This window comes from Amia ocellicauda, chromosome 2, assembly GCF_036373705.1.
Source record: "Amia ocellicauda isolate fAmiCal2 chromosome 2, fAmiCal2.hap1, whole genome shotgun sequence".
In the NCBI taxonomy this organism is placed as follows: domain Eukaryota; kingdom Metazoa; phylum Chordata; class Actinopteri; order Amiiformes; family Amiidae; genus Amia; species Amia ocellicauda.
In genome coordinates this window covers 36,212,402-36,237,572 of record NC_089851.1, presented here as the reverse complement: position 1 = coordinate 36,237,572, position 25,171 = coordinate 36,212,402, and the positions used below count along the sequence as shown (strand labels likewise).

At 38.8% G+C, this 25,171-nt stretch overlaps 2 protein-coding genes across 5 annotated transcripts in view; one reads left to right on the top strand and one right to left on the bottom strand.

Moving 5' to 3' along the window:
• Window positions 1–5,247: 5,247 nt before the first annotated feature.
• pitrm1 (pitrilysin metallopeptidase 1) lies at window positions 5,248–18,647 on the top strand. The gene is made up of 27 exons (XM_066723379.1): window positions 5,248–5,406; window positions 5,669–5,771; window positions 6,225–6,331; window positions 6,548–6,699; window positions 7,044–7,158; window positions 7,280–7,376; window positions 7,465–7,625; window positions 7,926–8,052; window positions 8,700–8,788; window positions 9,162–9,290; window positions 10,544–10,657; window positions 10,773–10,869; window positions 11,229–11,363; window positions 11,582–11,720; window positions 11,861–11,977; window positions 12,158–12,287; window positions 12,971–13,091; window positions 13,907–13,983; window positions 14,065–14,230; window positions 14,625–14,725; window positions 15,057–15,177; window positions 15,729–15,797; window positions 16,190–16,302; window positions 16,583–16,708; window positions 17,099–17,244; window positions 17,857–17,959; window positions 18,092–18,647. Exons 1-27 carry the CDS (start codon window positions 5,357–5,359, stop codon window positions 18,183–18,185), a joined length of 3,099 nt encoding a protein of 1,032 aa, XP_066579476.1. The 5' UTR covers window positions 5,248–5,356; the 3' UTR covers window positions 18,186–18,647.
• Window positions 18,648–18,819: 172 nt separating this feature from the next.
• The window catches only part of LOC136770258 (ATP-dependent 6-phosphofructokinase, platelet type), a 42,502-nt gene continuing 36,150 nt past the window's right edge, over window positions 18,820–25,171 (bottom strand). For all 4 annotated transcript variants that reach the window (XM_066723383.1, XM_066723382.1, XM_066723381.1 and 1 more), the window contains exons 18-22: window positions 22,848–22,909; window positions 22,038–22,149; window positions 21,820–21,919; window positions 19,709–19,814; window positions 18,820–19,385 (exon numbers count right to left, since the gene is read on the bottom strand). In XM_066723383.1, coding sequence (XP_066579480.1) covers window positions 19,232–19,385; window positions 19,709–19,814; window positions 21,820–21,919; window positions 22,038–22,149; window positions 22,848–22,909 — 534 coding nt within the window. In that variant the 3' untranslated portion in view covers window positions 18,820–19,231. The remainder of the gene's footprint in view (window positions 19,386–19,708; window positions 19,815–21,819; window positions 21,920–22,037; window positions 22,150–22,847; window positions 22,910–25,171) is intronic.

The window sequence follows — 25,171 nt, the reverse complement described above, 5'->3', positions numbered from 1 at the left end:
AGTTTCAAGTGTAGGGACTCCTTAAGACTCAGAAAACCTTGGGAGACCAAAATAGTTCATAGTTCAAAATGGTCTGCTCCAAGATTTGTGGACCAGAGTATGGAACTAATTGGAGTTGCCATTTAAATGCAAATATTATTTTGAAAGGGGAAAGATGTTGTAGTGTTTTTATCTTTGTGTAGAATGGTAATGTATATCCTGGTTGTGTATATTGTTCAAATTGTCTTGAATGAACAGTCTAGAAAGAAAGGACGTTGGCTGTAATTGAATGAAGCATCTGCACTACTTTCTACTTGTCTATAATACACAACAGCACCATTAAGTGTACTGGTGGAGGTGTACAATTCAGACAAAAATACAAAAGAGTGATAGTAATGAATCAGCATAATTATAGGTAGAAACGGGTGTAATGAGTGTTATTATTATTAACTTGTGCGTTTGTATAGATACAAACTTATAGAAATGCAAAGGAAGGAATGACAAGCAGAATGCCAGCAGTTTCCTTAAACAAAAAACGATCTACGATCCATAGAATCCATTCTCTGGGACAGTCAATAGCAAGTGAAGCGGAGGGACACATTTTAGACCTCTGAACTGCTTTATTTTGCCTGCTTGCAGCAGAGGGCACACTACTTCAGTCTGCTTTGCATGCCAATGGATGTTTTGTCCAGAGATGGTGAATGTAATGAGGTCACACTAGGACAGTCATACGATCATCCGGAAAGAGAGACTGTCAGATGGAAGGCAGAGCAGAGCCCATTTCACAACAAGGTAAGTCGTGGACTCAATTACATTCAAGGTCTGACAAGGGTTTAAGGCCATGTTGGTCTGAATTGTTTTGACGTTGGTATGTTTTGAGGTTTTTTTTTTCTCCCCCAGATTTACCATTAATTTAAGAATGTGTTTATTATTATTACAAGTTACATACCAGACGAAAAGGCAGCTCCTGTATTATTATGCACAGCCATAGTGTTGGTTTGAATTCACCATAGTGTATGTGTATAAAACTGATAGCTGTAAAAAAAAAGGTGATTATAAAGAATGATAGAATGAAAGTAAAATGGTGTTAACAACCTCAGGGGTTAAAAACCTACAGACCAGATTAAACAGACATGGATTTACATCTGAACCTGAATTTTCAAGTTAAAGTTTCCCAAGTGAGTTAACGTGTTCAAATTATTTATTTTGTAAGTGAGGTGATAATGCGTTTTCCTCTTGATGAGCTGCAAACACCTCTTTTCTCGGACACAAGTTTTGGTTTGGGCTTCTTGGTATTCAGACGGTGAGACAATATCAGCTGCCTGATTATAGCTGTTGCATTATCATATTTCTTGAGAACTGCAAGTCTGGAAATTGATTCCCACATCTCTCTGGATGTCATGGACCATATACTGCAATTCTATTATCCAGTCTGTTTGTGACAACATAGCAATTGAGTGTTTCAACGGTGTGGAACAATTCGCTCCACTCTGACCACACATTTATGTACTGGGGGGAAAAAAATGGAATCCCTTTAAACCAAAATAGGTTACTAAAATGATGCAAAGTGATAACGGATACAATAACATATTCCAGCCATTACAAGGCACTGTATATTAACAGCATGGTTGTTAATGCTTTTTGCTCCAGAGAAAATACAGAAATTCTGCAGAAATACATTTATGGTTGAAAATCTCACAATAGATGGCATTTGTATGAAAGTATAAGTCAAATTAATGTTTGGGGTTTTATCTTATATTCGTTTTGTGAATTTCCTGTGATTTTATTAAAAATAATTAAGAGTGGAGCAATTTTGTCAGTGGTATTCACAGTGTCATTAAATATAAATAGATATTAATATAGCCTACCAACCTTAAACGAATGTTAATTCAAATCGTTTTGGATTAATTCACTTTGAATTATTCCAATTGTATGACCTTTGAACGCTCAGGTAATTTCTAAAATGTTTTCTTTACACTAATCATCCACTTGTGACGATTTTCATTACTTCTCTTTATTGATGACCACAATATTTATAATAACCTTGTGAATAATTATCTTAGATCCATTAATTTACAAAAATATATTAATAAACACCACATAAAGTAGTGCTTTCATTTTTGCAAAAGCAAAGTGGCTTTCCTTTCAATTAAAACCTAAAGTAAATTAGGTTTTTGAATATGTGTTTTTTCATAAGAAAATCAACTTCAGCTTGTGTAATTGATAAGATGGCCAGTAGTAATTAGGATTAAAACCAAACCACAGCTAATGCCAAGTTAAACTACACATGTCTCTGTTCTATGTACATGCATAATAACTGTACCACTGCCTGAATGGTAAGTCAATGTTCCTGATAGCAAGTTAACCACTTGGACGTTTAGTGCCATATTGTGGAATAAGTACGTACATAAAAGCTGCTTAAGCACGTCACTATTCGTGGCAGCTATTTCAGTTTATTTCAAAATGTATACATATGTCAGGCCTGCTCTGTTTCAGTCGACTAAGCTGAGGTGAGGTTTGTGACCAGCTTGAAGTTATATGCCAAGATGCAACTGAAAGAAATATCATTGCAAACTTTTAAAATGGTATTGACCCCTACTGGGCAACAGCAAGTCTTTCTCATCATGCCTCTACTACTTAAATGTTTGAGACCTTCTCAACCTTTGAAGCTGATCGTTTTGAAGTGGTTGAAAGGACACTGAGTCTGGGATTTGGTGTGAGTTGATCAGGTGGTAAATGTTAGAGCCTGTGCTTTGAAATTCTTTCCTTCCTTAAGAGTAGGGGTGCAGACAGTCTTTAGGGCACTTCAATATGAATTTGACCACAAGCCTGATTGGGAGCAAAGCTTCGGTAGCTAAGGTGAGAATGCAAGATATTAAGCAAACCTTTACCATGTTATAGATTGGTAGCCATGGAAATAGTGTCCCCCCACCCTCAGCAAGATTGCACTTAATTTTATTGCATGAATCGTTAACATTTCAATTAGGGAAACTAATCTAAAAAAAGAAAGTCCTTTTATTTTTTATGGTGCAATTATGGCAAGGACATGGAAGACTGTAATTATGGCTAGAATCCAATTTAAAGTGCCATACAAGCTTTGAAAGACTTAGAAGAAGGTTTTTTTTTAAGGGTCAAAAGTTATTTGAATTGTGTACTTATTATTTATTTATTTATTTATTTTGCTTAGGCTGTTTGGAAATACCATATGACCTACCATATCAAGCAACAGAAGGCAAATCATTTTAATTTAGCACTAACGATCCTTGTACATTATAAAATACACATAGTACCAATTATAATTATACTACCTTATACTACCTATGGGTACCTTATACTTTGACATTTTATCCTGTTATTTTTGTAGTCTTGTTCTTATAATTCATTATCTTGTGACCTACAGTATATTCTATTACACATATTGTTCCTTTGAAATAAATTGGAGACTATTGCATGATGCTATGGTTAAAGAAATATATATTCCTTAACTCCCACCATATAAAAAGAAAAGTTTGAGAGAAAAGTGCCTTTTGGCCTGAAGTAGAAGTTGCTGAAGGATTTTCTCAAGATAAATGCCACCTCCACACATTCTTTGCAATTTACAATCTTGAAATACTGTTTAAAAAAATCTATTTGCATACTTTATCAGAGAGAAATAGAATGCCACCTCAATGTAATGCATTTTAATTCAGTCCCCTAACAACACTATAGGTGCAATAAATAGCTACAGTAGACATTTTAATAATTTGTTCTAGTCAGCTTGCCTCATTAAACTGAAGCGGATATGAATATCAATGCATGGTAGTTCATTAGCAATTGACATTACAACAAGTTCCCTCGTTCATCATTCAATGCAAGCAGTCATGATTCTCCTGGAAAGGAAGTCAAGGAGGTATATTCCTTCAGATTTGTAATTTTCTTCCATATTTTTTCCCCAGCTGTTCCATTTGTCTGGAGGACAAAAACAATACACCAAAAAACATCCTTGGTTATATTTCAGTTTGCTTGCTTTTCACCACATCCATCAAACTGAAAGGGATGAATATTATTTATTTTTTGATAAGAAATTGTAGAAGTTGATGACTGCCCCACGGTTTCATTTTAACGATGGAATAAAATAAGATTTCACACCATGGATAATGGGAAGATGTATATATTGATTGCTATTCACACAGCTAACAGTATGATTAATAAAACCAAGAAATTAGCTGTTACCATTGTTCACCATCCACAAATTTCACCTGTGAAATATGACTTTGTCTGTAATAAGACATAAAGCTTATCGAAATTCTATTATTTTGGTGAATTGCCTTTTTCTTGGTCTAAGACGTGAGATACCACCAACACAATAAACAATAGATTATGATCCTTTTCATATATTTAGAACAGTAGAATAAAAAATACAATGATAATCAGGTTATTTAGAGGCACCTGAATAAAAGCCAATAAAAGCCCACATCAGCCCATGCGGTTGTGTGAATACATCCTTCTTTTACTGTTTCCAGAACTGCAATCTCACCGCCAAGGGCATCTATAGCTACCTAGCTACTGACACCCCCCTTGCGTGTTCAGGGTACTTAAATCCCAAAGAGATTTTCTGTGTGACTGTCTACTATTGTATTAATAAAATAAATGCTTTAAATGGGGGTTAACCAATGTACAATTATGTAAAATTCCACCATGTGCCTCACACAGGCACACCTTAAGATATATAACTATTTCCTCATTGAATGCCACTTGGAATTATGATCTAATAAATCTTAAAACAGTAAAACCATTTTTATTTTACATTCAGAATGTCTGCAAATTCAATGTGGCTCTTTTATCATGAAGTTGAAATAATAACACAGTCTGGTCTTGGGTTGTGCCAACTTTGTGTTATTATGTTTTACTGTATAATTGGTGAGATTATATTTAAAACATCAGTATGGTGAACAATATCAAGTCACAGATTAAACATATTAAAAGTTTGGGTATGCAGTGTCAAAAAAAACAACTGAAAAACAAATGTTAAAAGTCTAGGTTTGATATTTTCCAGAATGACATCATTTCTTAACAGTATGACTTGCAAAAACAAATCATGGCTATGAACACATCTGTATCTTCAGTCCGGCGACAACATCTCTCTGCAGTACATCTCTGCAGACACCAGAGGGCGCCACAACGCAGTGGCAGAGTTTTGTGAGATGCGGCTCCCTGGCCCTTAACCAATGAATCGTGGCTCACTGTGCGCCTCCAGCCAATGGGAGCAGAGTTTACTGAGAGGTGAAGTGACAGCTAACGGCATGCGGGGCGCAGGATCATAATAGGAAGCGGTCCTCAGTTTTCAATTTTAGTATTTATTTCAATGTTTTTGTTAACGCAATATCACAACGACTGAATGATGTTAAGGCATACAAAGCCCTTGCTGAAGAAGCTCAGATATTTAAGGTGAGTAGCTACTTGTGTGTGTGTATCATGTATTGCATGATGTAAACATGAGCAAAGGAGCAAATCTCTTCAAACACATCGTTGCACAGGCACTGTTTGGCACATGGCGTTGTGGTGAAGGCTGTTGGGGACGATAGGGGCTGGATTGCAGCTGTGGGGTCAAGAACTACAGTCGTGTTTATCGGTGTATTCAGTGGATTGATGGGGGCGAACGGACTGCCATGCCACCCATACTTTACTAACATTATTTTATTAAAACCAGTGCCCTGGGCCAGAAGGCATGGAGGAGCCACAGCAGCTCTGCCAGGGAGAGGGCATTGCACTACGGCAGCGGCCAGAAGATCCACGGCTTTACAGTGGAACAGGTAGGACTCCTCCATTGTGGGTGAAAACAAACCCTGGTCCCTTTCCACAGCTGTAGCAAAATATTGCCAGGATGTCATTGGACGGTGTCTCTTGTGGGCCAGTGCATGAACCAGTTCGCTCACATTGAAAGTGAGAAGCACTGTGGTAGGTTGAGCAGGACCTCCAACCCAAAATGTGTGCTGTACTTTGTATGTATCCACTTGCTTTGAATGGCAACAATCGCATGTGACTGTGAATGTGGATTAAGCCTAGTTGTTTAACACCAAACTGTCTCCTTTTTTTTTTTTTTGTACTCCTTTCAGTCAAAGAAGAGAGCTGTGATCAAAATAAAGAAACGCACTTGCCTGCATCAATTTCCAAACGGTGGTTTAGATTGAACTTTGACTGTTACACCAATCTAACTTTAGGTCCGTCCTGTCATTTTATTTTTTCTTCGTTCCCCCATCATACAGGTGACTGCCATCCCTGATCTGTTCCTCACAGCTGTAAAGTTGTCCCACGACAATACAGGAGCCCAGTATCTCCACCTAGCCAGAGATGACTCCAACAATCTTTTCAGGTAGAAATAAACTGCCCTGCCGAAGGTGTACTTTAGATTCCTTGGTTACAATTCACCTGATAATGGGTGCCTTTTACTTCTTTGTTGTCCCTCATGCCATGCACTGCCTTAGCCAGGGTTTTTTGAATCAGTATTGCTACGGTACTGCTTTACAAAGTGGAATCATTTCAATGTATCAGTAGCATGTGTTCATGTTTAATGCGACGTCTCTTGCAGTGTTCAGTTCCGGACGACACCAAAGGACAGTACTGGGGTTCCCCATATCCTGGAACACACGGTGCTCTGTGGCTCGGAGAAATACCCCTGCAGGGACCCCTTCTTCAAGATGCTGAACAGATCTCTCTCCACCTTTATGAATGCATTTACAGGTCTGTGGCACGAACAGATGTGCAAAGTGTGAATAAGCCAGGGAGCTCCCCTGATCTGCCATTCCAGTCCTACACAATGCAAAGGTTGTTTTGTTAAGCATTACACGGGGGAAGGCTGTAAAAAAAAAATTATCTTCAGTTCATACAATTTAACCCCAGAAGTAAACCTCCTTTTGTATTTATGGATGTATTTACCTGTACTATACTACATACCTTAAAGTTGCATTTTTTTACAGCAGACCTGATCAGGTTGAATGCTCATATTAAATCAATTAACTTATATTTTCATGTTGTGGACCCTGAAAGTGTTGTCATGCTGATATTTTATTTTGCCCCCTTTGCAGCCAGTGATTATACAATGTATCCGTTTTCTACACAAAATGCCAAAGACTTTCAAAATCTCCTGTCTGTGTACCTGGACGCTGTATTTTTCCCTCGTCTACGTGAACTTGATTTCTGGTAAGTGTGTCTTTGAAGAGCATCACATTGTGTTTGAATGTGATCCATATACGACAATTTCTCTTAAATGCATCTCAAGAGTGTATTTATTATCTTATTTACTTTCATTTATATCTCGCAGGCAAGAAGGCTGGAGACTAGAAAATGAAAACCCGACAGATCCAAAATCTCCTTTGGTGTTTAAAGGAGTGGTCTTCAATGAAATGAAAGGTGCATTTGTAAGTAAGAAACTGTATTTATATTCATATCTGTTGTTGTTTTTGTTTTAGCTTGTTTACTCACCACAATTTTTGTGTTTTCTTCTAGACAGATAATGAGAGTCTGTACGCACAGTTCCTCCAGAATAAGCTCTACCCTGACCACACGTACTCGGTGGTGTCGGGTGGGGAGCCGTTGGCCATCCCTGATCTCACCTGGGAGCAGCTGAAACAATTCCACGCCACACACTACCATCCCAGCAATGCCAGGTACATTTTCTGATGGGAGACTAAAGAAATCATTGTAAATTTGTCATTTAATCAGTAGATTTTTACATCCGTTTACATTTTCATTCAGATGGTTAATGTTCTAAATCCTTTCAATACTTAACAGAATGCGTTTGATTTTAGATTCTTTAGTATCCCACAATGATAAAAACTAGCAAGGATTTTTATTATAATGGTATTTAATATCTCCACTAGGTGGCTACATAAACCCTTTAAAGGTGCTTGCATGCAGAAAAGCAGGATCAGTTGTTTAGATGTTTTAAAAAGAGTTTGACTTCTCAGGATCTTGACCTATGGAGATCTGCCTCTGGATCAGCACTTAAAACAGATCCATGAAGAAGCTCTCTCCAGGTTTCAACGCACAAAACCAGACACCGATGTCCCTCCACAGCCACACTGGGACAAGCCTGTGAGTTAGCCTTCCTTTGGTCCTTTGATAGTGGGGTTGTCATTATTAGATGCAAATGAACAGAACTGCCTTCAAAACTGTTGCATACAGTGTTGGGGGGAAATTCATCCGAGTTAATTCACAAATCACTCATCTTTCATCTGAAGTGTCACGTGAACGGAGAGCTATGTCTCCATGAACAGCAGAGGTTTTCCTGGGGAATGCACTGGATAAGTATACACTTATATATTAATGAGACTCCTGTGTTATGTGCCGGTGTCTCAATTAAAGTTGAGCACCACAGTGAAATGATGTTTTGATTTTCCTGCAGTTTTGCCATAGTTTTGCCATCCATTCAGTTTGCTTTGCCAGTGTTTCCCATGGTTGTATCGTTTTTTTTTTTGTGATTTTATGGTGGCAAACTACAGTGAGTGTTTGTGGTTACAGTTTCTAATGTGAATGGGCAATGGGGGGAACATATGAACTGCCACCTTAGTTTCCCTCTTCCCTCCAAATTATTGGCGAATAAGTGATGTTCTGTGAGACCCATCTCTGAGAAACTGTCCACAGCAAATGTCAGTTGGGGTTGGTCCTCACTGTAGCCGTATTTCTTATACTCAGTACAGACTGCGTGCCGTCTCACCCATGATTCTCTTTTGTTTTTACAGAGGGAACATCATGTCACATGTGGTCCTGATGCTTTAGCCCCTGACCCTACCAAGCAGAACACTGTCTGTATGAGCTACCTGCTAGGAGAGTAAGTGAAGGAAGAAGTACAATACTTTCTATGGTTCAGTATAGTGCAAATGAGAAGTCATCGAGGTTTAGGGAACATTTGATTGGCTTTTGTTAGTAAGTTACATTTTAAAATGCAGATAAACATGATTTTACTTCACATTTATTGATTCCAGGCTACAGATATGACATTCTGTTCATATCAAACATAAAAACACAAGTTATATGTTACGAAATACAACTCACAATAAACGGTCAGAATTATGTGCCTGATATGAGTGTCATGCTTTGATTATGATGCACAGTGGAGCATATTCTATGTCAGTTTTTTATTCTACAAAAGAAAAAGGAAAACAGCCTGATGTGAAAATACTCATAAGGATCCTAACGTTTAGCATTACAGACACCTTTGAGGCCTTTACACTTAATCTGCTGTCTTCCCTGATGGTTTCTGGACCCAACTCCCCTTTCTACAAATCCCTGATCGAGCCCAAGATTGGGACCGACTTCTCTTCTGTTGTAGGGTAAGTGTAAGACGATAGTAATAGGAATGAACAACGGCGGACAAGCTGACATTGACCCTCATAGATCCATAGATTTTTGGATGCAGGTCTGGGCTCTGACTGGGCCACTCAAGGACATTTACCTTTTTGTTCTTTAGCCACTCCAGTGTAGCTTTGGCTGTGTGCTGCAAGTCGTCATGTTGAAAGGTGAATTTCCGTCTCAGTTTCAGCTTTCTTGCAGAGGGCACAGGTTTTCCTCTGACTTTTGTATACTTTACTCCATTCATTTTCCCTCTGTCCTGACAAGTCCCCCAGACCCTGCTGATGAGAAACATCCCTATAGCATCCCACCATACTGCACAGTTGGGTGATGTGCGGTGTTGGGTTTGTGCCAAACATAACGCTTTGCATTTAAGCCATAAAGTTCAATTTTCACTTGACTGCCGTTTTATTTATTTATTTATTTATTTATTATTATTTTTTGCTTACTTCAGATGGGACTCAAGGTGGGCTAAATCCACTGGGTCTCTTTTCTCTCATCAGTATCGAGCATCACCTACTGGGTGCCTAAAGCCATTGGCATGGCATGGTTGTCGATTTCAAATAAATATTAAAAAGTTGCCATTGGCCTCTCTTCTTGCTCCAACATCCAGTTTTGAGGGACGGCCTGATATAGGCAGGGTCTTGGTGGTGCCATACATCTTCCACTTCTTAATAATTGTATTGACTGATATTCAGATATCTTTGATATGTTTTTATACCCTTCCCCTGATCTATGCCTTTTAATCACTTTGTCGTGGAGTTGTTTTGAGTCCTCATTGAGTCTTTGCTTAATGCACTTCCCAGCAGAGTGAACCTACAGGACCTGCTGAATTGATCCTGAAATCATATTAATAACTAAAGTTTTAACAGCGGTGGAGGCCACTTGGTGTGTGATTTTTGAAGAGGATTAACCTGAGCTAGTTAAGTGTTGCTATTACAAGGGGGTGAACAATTATCCAACTAATCTCTTTTAGTTTTTATTTAAATTTTCTACACATTTCTAGATACTTTATATTTAGATAAATTCTTCACATGGAAGTTGTGGGGTAGGATGTGTAGATGAAGGGCAAAACAATATTTGTATGTGTTTTAATTACAGACTGCTACACTTATTAACAATAATCCACAGCTGATGGGATGGCACATGCAATCTTCTTTACATATGTTTGTGCATGTGAAAGGAAGTTTTTCTTCAGATATATATACCAATTTTTTATTCTTTCCTCTTTTAGGTATGATGGAAGCACAAAAGAGGCATCTTTCAGTGTAGGCCTGCAGGGAATTGCAGAAAAAGATATTGAATGTGTAAAACACATCATCGGGCAAACTATCGATGACATCATTGCGTGAGTATAACAGATTCCATTGATTTAATATTGTTGAACTGAATTTGTTAAATACTTGTATATGATGAAGCTGTAACTTTCCTGCATGTGTTTATCTTCCTTTTTCAACACTAAGAAATGGGTTTGAGGAAGAGAGGATAGAAGCCCTTCTTCATAAACTCGAAGTACAGATGAAGCATCAATCCACTAGTTTCGGCCTGACTCTGGCTTCTGTGAGTTCAATTTCATTCATTGAAATGTGCATTTGGTAAATGGTTTGATTTTAGTTGGATATTTAATCCATGATACTGAGCTGTGCAAGAAGTTCACCAAGCACTGGTTTAAAAGGTATCCTATTTTTAAGTAAATCAATACACATGAAAATCACAGTGTAAATTCAGGTAGACAGCTATCAGGTTCTTCACAAAACGGGCAGTTGTAACTGTGATGTATAGAATTCAATTAAACATGTTAAGAGTGATGCAGCTCTTTTTTTACATGGCATAAATATCTAAAATAAATAGAAATGCTATAACCTATGGGAGATTGTTGCCAATTCTCTTTGGTTTTGTTTTTCAATGGACACTCTAAGTATGTTGCCACGAGTTGGAATCACGATGGAGACCCAGTGGAGCTCTTGAAGATCAGTGAAAATGTGACTAGATTCAGACAGTGCCTGAAGGATAATCCGCAGTATCTTCAAGAGAAAGTCAAGCACTATTTCAAGGTAATCCTCCTCTTCCTCCTTATCAGCTTGATCATGATAGCCATTCAATTGGCATTAATGTAAATTATCATCTGCGGAATCATGACCAAGTTGTTTAATTGTAACATCATACAGGAATCCTCAGCATGACATCTTGACATGTACTATTTACTTATGCAATTATTTTTAAATGACATTGCTATAGGTTTATATATTCTCCTTTATCTAACCTCACCCAGGACAATACACACAGGTTGACGCTGTCCATGAGTCCAGACGAGTCTTACTTTGAACAACAAGAGAAAGCCGAGGCAGAGAAACTTAAACAGAAAGTGGAGGCTTTGTCTGACAACGACAGGAAGCAGATCTATGAAAAAGGTAATGCTCTTAGAATTCAGCACCTCTGTGTGCAACTCTAATGTCTTCTTCAGTAATGATTTTACCACAGCAGAGTTTTTAGGATTATATAAATCTTAAGATGCGTCTTCTACATTGTGCCTATTATTCTCTTACCGCAGGGTTGGAGCTGTTGTCTATTCAGAGTGCCACACAAGATGCATCTTGCCTTCCTGCTTTGAAAGTCTCGGACATTCAGCGAACGATTCCAGTGACACCTGTCGAAATGGGGAATGCAGGTAAATCTGTGTAAGCCTATACAAGTAAAAATAAATAAACCTCAATGAGACGCACAAATATATGGTATGGAATTAGCTGCTGCATTGGGATTAAGAGATAATCATGTATGTGTTAGTGCCTAAGGTGCACAGTAGTTGTTTTATGTAATGTTGCATGTTCTTTCAATGTTCCTTGTGCAGGTGGCGTCCCGGTGCAGTACTGTGCTCAGCCCACCAATGGCATGGTCTATTTCAGGGCTCTGTGCAGCCTGAACACTCTTCCTGATGATCTCAAACTTTATGTCCCACTGTTCTGCAACGTCATCACTAAGTGCGTGCGCTCAATCTCTCTCCTAATGCTTGAATTATAGATAGCTGAAGCAATTATCGAGTTCAAATAAGCAGCTTGGAAATTGAAATCCCATTTTGTGCAGAAGAGTTTTCTTGTCTTTATGTAACAGAGTTAAGCGTAAGAAATCTTCCCTCTCTCAGATCACCTGGGCTGGTCATGAGAAATGAAGTGGATATTTTCCCAGGTTGGGTCTAATCAGACAAAACGGCACATGATTGCCAAGCTAATAAGAGCTCGCTTTCCCGAGTCTCATTCAAATTGATCTTGTTATAATTTCACAATGAAAGACTTTCTGAGAAATCAGCTCTGGGTTTAAAAGGCAATTTAGTTAATGTATGAATTTCTACATGAGGGGTTTGAAATTTTTTTTTTTTTTTTTCTCCTCACTGGAGGTTATAGATTGATTTAATGTGATTAATCGCACTAGATTGTTTTGTACAATGGGCTAGAAAAATGTGTGCTGTTGAGCTTTAAAGGTAATTCTGAACCGAGGCTGTTTTAGGTTGCTTGTAAGATGCCCTCGGATAAGTTTGCTGACATCGTTGTTTGTGCTAAATGAGGAACCTGTACCTTTTGCACCGCTGATACTGGAAGCTGTAATTTGCTTTATTGTGATTTAATACAAAAAAAACAAGATGAAAGCATCTTTTACTTTGTTTCAGGATGGGTAGTGGTGGTATGGATTATAGACAGCAGGCCCAGCAGATCGAATTAAAGACCGGGGGAATGTCCGTTTCTCCGGAGGTTATCCCAGACCCAGCTGACCTGGACATGTATGAACAGGTGAGTGATATTGTCTTTATAATCTATAGAGAGAATTACTGCAGAAATGTCTCATGCCCAGTATTTGAAATCTCATTACTCCAGATTTCATGTGTCTTTGGTCAGATATTCAGATGCCATTTGCAAAAGTACAGATATTTAAAAATTAAATTATCAATCTTTATTTCCCAAGCCAGCTGTGCTTAGCTCATCAAAATGCATTGCTTTTCTCTATTTGACCCTGAGATCCTCTATACTTGGGGTTCTCTGTTTTCCAGCATTTGTACATTGAATTGCATTGAAGATTTGAATTGGCTGCCCTTTTATTAGATGTTTATCAACACCAAATGCTTTTAAAATGATTAAACCTTCAGTATACCTGCCTCTCAGAAAATACAAGATGCATAACAAGAAGCCTTCAGCAAACCTAGAGCTGGTGTGACGTATTGGATTTTTGAATTAACTTGTGGGTTAGATTGTGTTCATTTAATTTAAATTCTTAAATGTCAAATAAAGCAGATATTTCAAGTTCAGTAAAATCAGACCAGCCTGTACATATACAGATCATAGTTACATTATTCTTGTTTACAAACCTCACAATCAAGAAATATGTAGGAATCTGAAACGGGTTGCCTAAAACTACACATGAGTCTATTTACACCATCATCAACTTGTAGAGGCTTATTCAAGCTAAGAGCATAAACTGAGAAATGTCTTGTTTTTGTAGTTTTACTAAGAAACAAAGTTAGCTTAAATTCTTTAATTAAATTCTGTAATTAAAACCCTTTCATCACTGTATATTGTGGTGTTATTATAACATTTCATATCCTTTCCAGGGAATTATTCTCAACTCTTCCTGCCTGGAGAGAAATCTTCCTGATATGCTGCACCTCTGGAGTGATCTCTTCAACAGGTGACCTCTAACTTCAGCCTTGCTTTAGTCTGAGCTTTAGGTTATCACATCCCTCTCACGAAAGTGCCGTGTCTCCCGCAGCGCCCACTTCGATGACGAGGCACGTCTGCGTGTGCTGGTCCTCATGGCGGCTCAGGAGCTGTCCAACGGGGTCTCCCACTCCGGACACATGTACGCCATGCTGCGGGCCGGCAGGACCCTCACGCCCGCCGGAGAGCTGCAGGAGGCCTTCAGTGGCATGGACCAGGTACGGGTTCACAATGTCGCAATGTCTGTATTGCACTGGGATGGCACTAGTGAAGAAATGTTCTAGGTATCAGCTCACCTGTGAAACCTTGGCTGACCCTGTGCACAGAAACCACAGCTGTGCACATTTCTCTTTCTCAAATCCTTGTTGTCTTGCACTGTTCATGCTCTGCCACTTTTACGCCGGTTAATTGTCTTAATCAAATGGTTTTCAGGTTCGGTTTGACAAAGCTAATGTGACTGCTGACATTGATAGTAGTTTAATATGGAAGATATTTAATTTGTATGCGAAAATGCAGAAATTGGTATTTTAAGAAAACATGAAACATTAAATGTGTCACTCGGTAAACCCAGTAATACATTTCTCCCCCCCCCACCACCCCCCACCCCCCCAGGTTAAATTCATGAAAAGAATTGCAGAGATGTCAGACCTCACTGCAGTGCTGCGCAAACTACCCAGAATAAAGAAACACCTGCTCAACCCAGAGAACATGAGGTGAGCTGCTCCTCTGGTTCATAAGTTATTAGCAGCAAACATGGCAGCGTAATGTGTCCTCCTGTAACTGACTAACATAACATTTACAATACTAACCCAATTGAAAATTAGTTATTTTCTGTGTTCAGACTTTGTTGACTTCTTCAGGCCTGCTGTTTAAGGCTGTAGAGCTTAGAAGCCGGCTTCAGAGTAAACTGCGCCCATCTCCAGATTACAATCTAGCTACAACATAGCCCTCTCTGTGACGGTGTGCTTAGTTTAGTGATGATCATGGTGGACCTGTGACTGAGACCACACAGGGATCCCATCGTGGTGTTCTGCCCCCTGACAGGTGTGCGGTCAATGCCACTCCTCAGCAGATGTCTGCAGTGTCTACAGAGGTTGAGAAGTTCGTAGGAGTCATAGCGCGAAAGAAGAAGGATCGTAAAGTGGCACGACTCAACGTTATCGAGGTAGAAACGTTATAATTGTCTTTAGTCATTATTTAAACGTTTTCTTAACTATTCATAAACAAGTAGTACATAATGACATTGACTTGCTTTTATCTGACATGTAACAGTAAGACTATATATATATCACAAAAAAATAAAATTGTAGTGCCCATAGTAAGCCAGGTATAAGAATACAATGTGGGGTTATTACTGGGCAATACAAGTCTGAAGAATGAGTAACATAACCTTGCAGATCTCCTTACTTTGTAGTTTCTCATGAACAGAGTTGTTAAATGTCTCTAACGGTGCTTTAATTCTTGTGTGAAATGCACAAGGGAAGTCATTGTAAGTCAATACCGTGTGTGTGTATGTGTATGCTGTGTATGTGTATGTGTGTGTGTGTGCTGTGTGCTGTGTGGTGTGTGTGCTTCTGTTGTTGTCACATTCCAGAATCAGAGATCGTTTGATTCCTGTAGACGAGCTGGCTGTCCGTTTATGTACAGATTGATTTCTTTGCTGACCGGACAGGTTTTGTTCAGATTTTACAACATTTCTGATTGCTCTTTTCCCAGAAACCTCTTGATCCCATGGCAGGAAGTGGCTTTATTCCTGGGTCAGGTGCCAGCAGGAAGCTTATTTCTGTAAGTAATGCCAGAGGGAATGGTCTGACCTTCAATCTTCTGTAGCTCAATTATTATCAACCTGTCAGGCTTGTTGGGTCCAGTTCATTTTAGGGATGAAAAAAATCACTGGAAATCGGCCTTGAAATCCATTTTTAATTAGTTTTTTTTTTTTTTTTTTTTTTAAGCTGTTGGACTTACCATATGCAGCCCTCCTCTCAGTGAAATTTAGATTAAGTCAGTTGTTATAGTTATTTTTTCAGATGTGTTAGGAGTTGTAATATTACGTCTTTTATGTAAGTAGGAAAGTATAGAGACCTTGATGTAGATTTTCTCTCTCTATTACAGGTCTTTATCCATAATGTGATTAGATCCTAACTTAGTTGACGACTGACTTTTTATTTTGTGTTTAGGAACCAACATTCAAACCCTGTCAGATGAAAACTTATTTCCAGCTCCCCTTTCCTGTGAACTACGTCAGTGAATGTGTCCGCACTGTTCCTTACACTCACCAGGACTATGCCAGGTGAATATGATCGAGTTGCTGTCGTTTAAAACACGTCTCTTTAAACAAATACGGCACTGAATATGTATGTTTACCCTACTGTATTTAAGTATTTCTTAGCATTTAATAGCTGTATGCAGTTAGTTCAGCAGATCAGTGTGTTGTAATGTTCACTGTTAGTTTCCAGTGTATGAAGTGTATCGTATGCCTTGCCTCACAGGACATCAATACCAAGTCTTTTGTCAAGCAGCGCTGTATCTCATTTCTCAGGGCATAGGCTTACAATCCTCTTTATCTGCAGTCTTTGTATTCTTGGCCGACTGGTGTCGGCAAAGTTCCTCCACGGGGAAATCCGGGAGAAGGGCGGGGCCTATGGGGGCGGGGCACGGATGGGCTCGGGTGGAATCTTTGCCTTCTATTCATACAGGTAAGAGCTTTCAAATGTGCTCCCAGTTCACTGGTTACTAGTGAAAGTGTGGAAACTGAGGCTACAAGTACAAAATAAAAATGTCCCATTCAAAACAGATAAGGTCTAGATACTTAGCATTACTGATGTCTTAATGTACTGCTTGTCCTTAATATTATGAAATACAATTCATAGTCCATTCATTTTATGTGAAGTGTTCATACTTCACCCAGGTGTATTGATCAGTAGGTACTGTTTATGTATCCTCAAAATCTGTCCTCGTCAAGAGCGATTCTTATTTGAAAATAGTTGTTATTGTTTTCATTCTATGTGTTTTAATCATAAATTAAGTCTCTGTGATTCTATTTATGTGTGCTCCTCCCCCCCCCCCCCCTTGTCTTGTCAATGTAGGGACCCCAATTCTGTGCAAACTCTTAGTGCCTTCAGAAACGGAGTGGAGTGGTCCAAGGCGGGACAATTCTCCCAGCAGGACATAGACGAGGCACAGCTGTCCGTCTTCTCCAGTGTGGATGCTCCTGTGGCTCCGTCAGACAAAGGTAAACCCTTAGCCTCCGATTGTTCAGTTCTGTTCTCTATTCTGAATGTGAGAAACTCATTTTTTGCACACCTTGAAAACCTTTCCATGCTGCATGAGTTGCTACTGTCTCGAGCTGCTAGTGTAACATCATGCATTTTGAGTGACTGTAAAACCTCATGTATACCTCTTGCTGTGGCTTTAGTGATTCCAGACCAAATGTGTTTTCACGATTACCTTGGATTGACCTGAATCCAGTGACATTTTGTTCAAGCCTACTAATTTGTAGTGTCGTAATATACTTCTGTTTCTCTTGTAAGATTCGTAAGTACAGCAGGTCGACCTCTTATTTATTGAACAGAAAAAATGACCCTTTGTAGAAAATGGTCCTATTACCTCCTGTAACATACCTCCTGTTACTAAGTGTTTGCAAATTGTAAAAAGCACCAAAATCATTGCTCCAGAATAGGAGTGCTCAGCGTATTTCCAACACTTAAAATGCAAGTGCTGACTTGAATATTGTGTGCTTGCTCATTATTCAGAGTTTTTCCATTTTTTTTTTTTTTTTTTTGGTGTTTTAACACTTGGGTACTCTGTACTGGATGGATTTGGTGGATAATTGTTTTTGTTTCAGGTTTAAATAGGTTATTGTATGGAGTCTCTGATGAGATGAAGCAAAAGCTCAGAGAAGAACTCTTTGCTGTAACGCACAAAAGTCTGACTGATGTGGCAAACAGGTATGTATGCTTATATACCTAATGCCAATTCTTACATTCAACACCATTCACAGTTTTAATGTCTGGGTGAAGACTTTGTTCAGCTTTTACTTAGTTGGTTGCAACTTGACGTGTTCCTTTATCTGTCTGTAGGTATCTTGGAATCGGACAGAGAACATGTGGCGTAGCAATTCTTGGTCCTGCGAATGAAAGTATTAACAAGGACCCATCCTGGGTTGTTAGATAAGTTGAATTTAAATATGAATTTTTGTTACTAGGTAAACAATTTTCCATCATGTCATGAAACAAGGTCACAACATTCCAGTATTTCATCCAACCTTTAAGTTACTCCGATACCATTTCCTCAGCCATGACCTGGAAGCTTTTCCTGAGTAATCCCCACCCCCACAGTCTCTTAAAGAAAAAGCATTTAGAAATAGTGTCATACACATTTACAATCTTCCAGTAAAAGGACCTTCTGCAAACTGTTGTTATGTGGAAATGTGTTATGTGGTCATTGTGAAAGATTGCTGCTATCATCTACCACAGACTGAAAGGTTTATATTCACAACCTACATCTGTTCATAGAGAATATCAGGGAGTAAAGTCTGGATTCTCCCCTTGTTAAATCATTTTTAAGACTAATTTAAACCATCAAAGCAAAGTATTTAATTCATGTTTTGCCTAATAAATGTAATAAATAACTAAAGGTAAATGTGTTTCCCTTTGTGTAGCTGTGGCTATCATTATATATTGAAATATGTTTGGAATACCTGCTAATGCTGACATCTTTCACCTTGTAAACTACCTAGTTCATCCTGCAGTGTTATAAGTGGTGTGTTCTGTGCGGTTCTGTATCAAGCCCCCGAGAATCAACACCGTCTTTTGCAACAGTATGTTTATTGCAATTGATCTCAAATACATCTGTCAGCTTCACACCAGCAGAACTACTCGGTCTAATTTCAGACGTTTCACACAAACCACAGGTTCGTTACAAAGTGCAATTACATAGTGACGACACAACATTACGTGGCTGGAGGAAAGCGGGTGCTTGTCTGTACTGTCAGGCGGTGAAAAATAATCTGGAGTGAGAAATCGCACCACTGCAGCTAAAATTTTGGTTTCTGGAAAATTTTCTATACAGGACCTTAAATAACAGAAGGGTTAATCGTTACATAATAGGACATAAAGTGCCAGTACAGTTATTCTTAAAAGGACAACAAGCTGCATTAGCGCTCTTACAAACAACGCTAAGAATCAGTCTACAGGACAGAGGAGTTCTGGTCCACTCGTTCAGATGGCGGCGCCCTCGGACTCTTTGGGTCGGTTGCGCACGATGTGCTCCAGCTGCCCGGAGTCGGACACGTCGTAGCTGGTCTTGTACTTGGCGAGGATCTTCATCAGCGGGCGGAGCTTCAGCCACCACTGCTCTTTAGGGATTCTGTGGCTGGAGACGAAACAAAGGTTTTCAGCAAAACAAGAGAACCTCCCTCTGACAGACTGCACAACACTCAACACACTGCTGCGGCTGCAGGGCCGATTGCTTAGTTTCAATCTCATAGTGGATTAATCTGACACACGACAAGGTTAAAGATTTTCCTCTTGATCTTGAGGAGGAAAAAAATATTTAACTTTCAAACAGTGATTGGCTGAGAGAGACACCCTCCTAGTAAAAGAACACACGGGAGTAGGGAGGAGAGAAGAATTGATCGTCTGTGTATATAGATTTGTTTTTGCTTAAAGCACAGTTGTGGGGGTAGGCGTACATACACAAAGTCAGTGTCCTCCTTGAGCTGCACTACAGGCTGGAAGATGAGAGCGCGGCGGCGCATGCCCAGCAGGCAGCAGGTGTCCTCAGTGTTGGCGAACACTCTCCCTGTCGGACAGAAAACCCCATTAACACGGCGGCACCCAGAGGAGGCCACCCGCACTGCTACACTGCAACCACTGAGCTGCTTATTGACATACGGACTTACTGGCAGCATACCACTGTTAACACTTTCATTAAAGGGCCCGTTTGCACCTATGAACAATTAACAACAAGGTTAAAATACAGGGGGGACATTCAAGTGATGTCATCAGCAAACCAAAAGTTGTTCAATTAAGCTGTTTACCCTGATTCCTTCATCCTTCTCAGTCCAAAGTCTTAAACACTTCAAGAGCTACTATGAAGAGTTTGGGAGGGATTGTCTCCTTGACACTCCTTTCCGAATCTTGATCTGGTCAGTGTTGTGGTGATGTAGCATTGTTGTAAATTATTTAAGAAGAGTTATGTAGGATTCCTCTAAGTTTTGATATCTTGAGATGAGAGTTTGTATAGAATTATTAAAATGCTCTCATTGTCACCAATGCCCAGACACAGAGGAAGCGCATATGCTCTGCATCTTTCCAATACTTCTCGTACAACTTGTATATGATCCGTCCCATCATATCCACTTCTGACTCCTGCTTGTTCTCTTAATTGGGCAAAAGCCGGGGTGTCTTGCATGTGATGTTAATACATAATATGTGTAGATACATATTTAATATACACGTATAGTGGTTGCTTATTATTAATGGTATCCACTAGGAGTTTTAATTAATAGTTAGAACCAAAATAGGGGCTTGAATAAATCTCTAATAGCTAGCTTTTACCCAAACCCTCAAAATTACCACTACTACCAATTGAAATAGTTTTCATTAACACATTTATGTGACTGTTCACAATGAACACATGCCACTTTAAGTAAAGCATGACCAGGGACTGTTTCCATAGTTTCTGTTCCTTTCTGTATTTCTGTATACTTTATGCCTGATGTTATCCAAATAAGCAATGCTTATAATGAATCCAGTGTTTGAATTCACAATCCCTAAATGGTTAGTATACAAATATTCCTGATAACATACTTTCCTTATTATGCACTATATTAGCTTCTTGTGCTTCTAAGGGATGTTAGAGCAGTGGTTCTCAAAGTGTGGTCCCTGGCAGAATGGTCTGAGGTCAAGGCAGGTCGATCCAGTAATAGACAAGGTTTATAACTTTTGTTTTGGACATATTTTACTACCCTAATCAAATAAAATCAACATTTTCTGTTTACTGATTTTCATTAACAATATTTCATTCTTACTGCCTGGAATAAGCCATTCCCCATCAGCTGCTGCACAGACAATAAGGGCAGTGGTGGTTTTAGGATTATATGTAGTAGGGATGAGATCTAAATGCTTTCCCCCTTACAAACAAAACAAACTTAATTGCTGCCTTAAAAGAAAAAGAAAAAAGCTTATGTTCTGATATTCTGCATAATTTAGTGTTACTGGTCTTTGTCACCAAAACACTGGGACTGGGACTGGGTGGTCCACAGAAATGTTTGCATTGGCTGAGTGGTCCGCGGGTCACAAACGTTTGAGAACCACTGTCAGATAACCTCGGGGTTTTACAAGTGCCTTCCGTAATTCTGAATGATTCTCTGTAAAAAATGAGACTTTAAAAACGGTATAAATAGAAACATTTACCTTCGTCTAATGTAATCCAATGACAGCAACAGGTTAAAAAAAAAAACACAAAGGAAAAGCAGATTTAACTACAACAACGTTATGTAAAGCAGTGAGCAAACCTACAGCGATGGTTAGTTAAAATTAGTATTAAAACCAGTGAACTATACTTCAGTTAACAGCATGTGAAAGTCAGAAGCTGAGAGAAACACAATCTAAATAATGGAACATTCAGATCCGTGTCAAATGTCTTGTATTTTTACTATCTTGATAAAAATCTATATTCTATATTTTCAGCTACAGTCTGCAATTACAAATGTGAGTCGCAGATGTATATGCACTCCTGAACTGTGACTGAAGAGAAGATCACGTCCGTCACTCCGGAGCCAGCTCTCATATGAACACAGTACCTTGTCTGTAGGTCTCCTTGAGCTTCTTAGAGATCCACTGCATAGCTTTAGCCGATATCTTTGTCCCGAAGTTTCTGTCAAATGGAGAAGGTGCCCCTCCCTGTCAAGAGTGTGGAGCCAAGTTAGTATAAAAAGCAGCATTTCGTTTTAGTCAATTTTAGACTTTAGTTTTAGACTTTTAAGTATTTTATAAGAGAAACGCGAGTCTTTGGCTTCACCTGCTGCATGTGACCGAGTACATTCTTTCTGCAGTCGAACACTCCCCTCCCCTCCTCAGAGTACAGCTGGTAGATGAAGTCAGTGGTGTAGTTCTCACTGCTGTTCTCATTTCTGACAAACATGGAAATCCAGTTTAAACAAGTGTGTTGCAATAATTCATCAAATAAAATAGTGCCAGTCTGTGACCTCACCATTTTATTCAGATCCTAAAACATTGGCAGATTCAGATAACATATTACAGACAGCTTGACATGTTCAGACATTTTGAAAACTCAAAAGATCATTCAAACGGTCTTGAGAATTACACTTCAGGGTTCAGTGTGCAGGGCCTCAGATAAAAGCCTCAGAGCAGCACAGAAGTAATCTGGATTATATAACTCCCTAGGGATATGGGGGGGAATGCAAATCACAGTTTTAAATTAAAAATAATATTTTGATGAAATATTGATTTAATCCTTTTGAATTCTTTAATAAAGATGTCTGATATTAACCTTATTAAAAACCTTGTAAGATTAATCTTGTTAATGATGTCTGGGTAATGATTCTAAACCTAAAAATTAAAAGCTTATGGTAATTTTTCCTCAGCAGGTCATGGCAAGCAATATTAACCCCAACATAACGGGCCAAAATCTCAAATACAAAATGGAAATCCTTAACGCACACAAAAAGCTTCAATAGTGGAAATGCTAAGATACTCCACACAAGTAGAAGGAACCGTGTAGACCAAGACAATTCAGTACATATAATGGCTACCCCTCCCATGCCATTCACACAGTATTTCACACACTTCATACAGGTTGTGAGTTTACCTCAGCACTAAGCCCCGCTGGATGCTGGTTTTCATCTTTTCTGTCAAGTGCTCCACATTAGACTGAAACAAAAATGTAAAGAAAAAAATGCCATTTAACATCATGAACTCAAATGCTTTTTTTTTTTTTACTACCGTGCTGATAGTTGAAATTCACTGCCCATTTGTATTACTATGTTGTATTTAATACCTTAAATCATCATATAGCTATTTATTATAAAAAATATATATATTATCCATGACACTTGTACCTCATATTTCCTTCAGGTATATATAAAAACATTCTTCTATACTAGTGATGTTGAAATTTATAATCAGATGACCATCAGGTGGCACAGTTTGCCCTCAGAGGTATTTACATTCAGCAGGATGGGTATCTGACTGCTAACCGATTGCACAATTTGTTATATAGGTTACTTGAATTGGAATAATTCATTTTAATTAAAAATGCACCCATTTATTTTTGATGACAAAGTGATACACTAACAAACTTGTCAGGTATTGTTTGTTTAGCACAGTGATGTTTTCTTAGCGGTTTAACATTTTATTAACAATATTTTGTATTTTCTTACTGTTCTTTACACAACTCTGAAACTGGAATACTGTACAGGAATTAATTTAAACATAGCCTAACCACAAAGCCGGCTACACTTTGGGAAATGTGTATATTAAGATTAAATCGGCATCATTTTACACTGAAGTTGTATTATGAAAAAAAACATGGATTTTAATCCTATCAACTCAGAACAGCACTGTCATCCATGTAGTATTGCAGTAGCGTTCACAACATTAGGCATGGAGCTACACCACTAAGGAGACTAAAGCTGCTGTTATTGATACTACCGCAGGGTCACGGCCTAATAAGCTCAAGAGATCAGGGACATCCGGGCAGCGCTCGGTCAATTCCAGAACCCTGATCCGAGGCCAGGATGACATCATGCTGACATCACTGAATCATTGCTTGAAGGCCACACTTGCACTCTGAGTGAAGTTTTACCAGTTGAGTGCCTTAGAAGGGCCCTATCTACAATTATTAAACACAGTAAATACAGATATATACTAATATCAGTGTGATGCTACCTTCAGCTTCTGAGGCATTTCAGTAATGCTGTATCCCATCAGTTAAAGGCCTTGCTGAGCGTCACCTGACATCTAGCTTTGGATATGAATATATTTGCTATTCATAACTGGGTCACCTGCTCATGCCTAATATAGACACAATATTGACACAATCTACATGTCTCTTCTCACCACAAAGGTGTACTCCGATGTGGAACAACTATACCATATTATTCTGCTATGATAAGGTGAACTCTGGAAATTTTACATGACCCTAAATATCTGTCAGAAATGTAAATGGTAGAAAGTGCTGTAGATTGCTCTGTTAGGTCAGCTTTGTTCTGGAGAGAGATTAACCAGGAAGTCTGCCATTGAAACAGACCTAAGAAAATGATAATGTTTAAGGAAATATCACTGTAAAAGGTTCAAGCTCGTAATTTAGGCACTCTTTGGTCTAACCACTTTAGACACCGTGAATGTAATTCTGATGGAGGACAGATGCAACATGTCTTCTACTAATCTGTCCCCTTAAAATTCTGCATAAATGTAGCCTTTCCTCCATGCCTTACTTAGAAGCAGGTCCCAGTTTGCTCCAAAATGAAATTAGACTGAAAATAATTGTTTGGATGCATATGCCTGAAAGGGAAATATCTTTTTGGTTTCAGATACAAAATATATATCTGCATTCCAAATAAACATCCATAAATCATCCATATTCTGACTTCCTTTCTACGATGTTGGAATTCCTAATAATATAGCATTGTATTATTCACTACATAATTAGTAAAAGTGCTCATGGAATGCAGAGCCTACTTGGTTCAGTGCCAACACACCTCTGCTATTTAATTGGTCTAATTATATGTTAAATGGATTATTGTAATACTTCTATCCAGGCTTCAAAACATTCTGCAGGTACGGATCTCAAGACTTGAGTGAACAGCATTTTTTAAGCTACAAACCGTAAAATTGAAGTAGTCCAGTTGGTAAAAAAAAACAGGAGACACTGTGGCCCTCCAGTAACAGTCTGACACACCTGCTCTCAGAAGCACAGTTCACAATCAACAGCCAATGCTGTATGACAATAATATCCAAATTTGGTCCTGGAGAGGCCTTATCCAATTACATTTACAGGGCACTGGTTTGTAAAGACCATGAACTTTAGCTCCTGAGTAATTTAGCAATTTATTTTAAGGGAAATCTGGTCCCTGAGGAGTAAAGGCTAATCAGACATTTAGTTGAATGACTGAATTTAGCAAAGCACTTGGT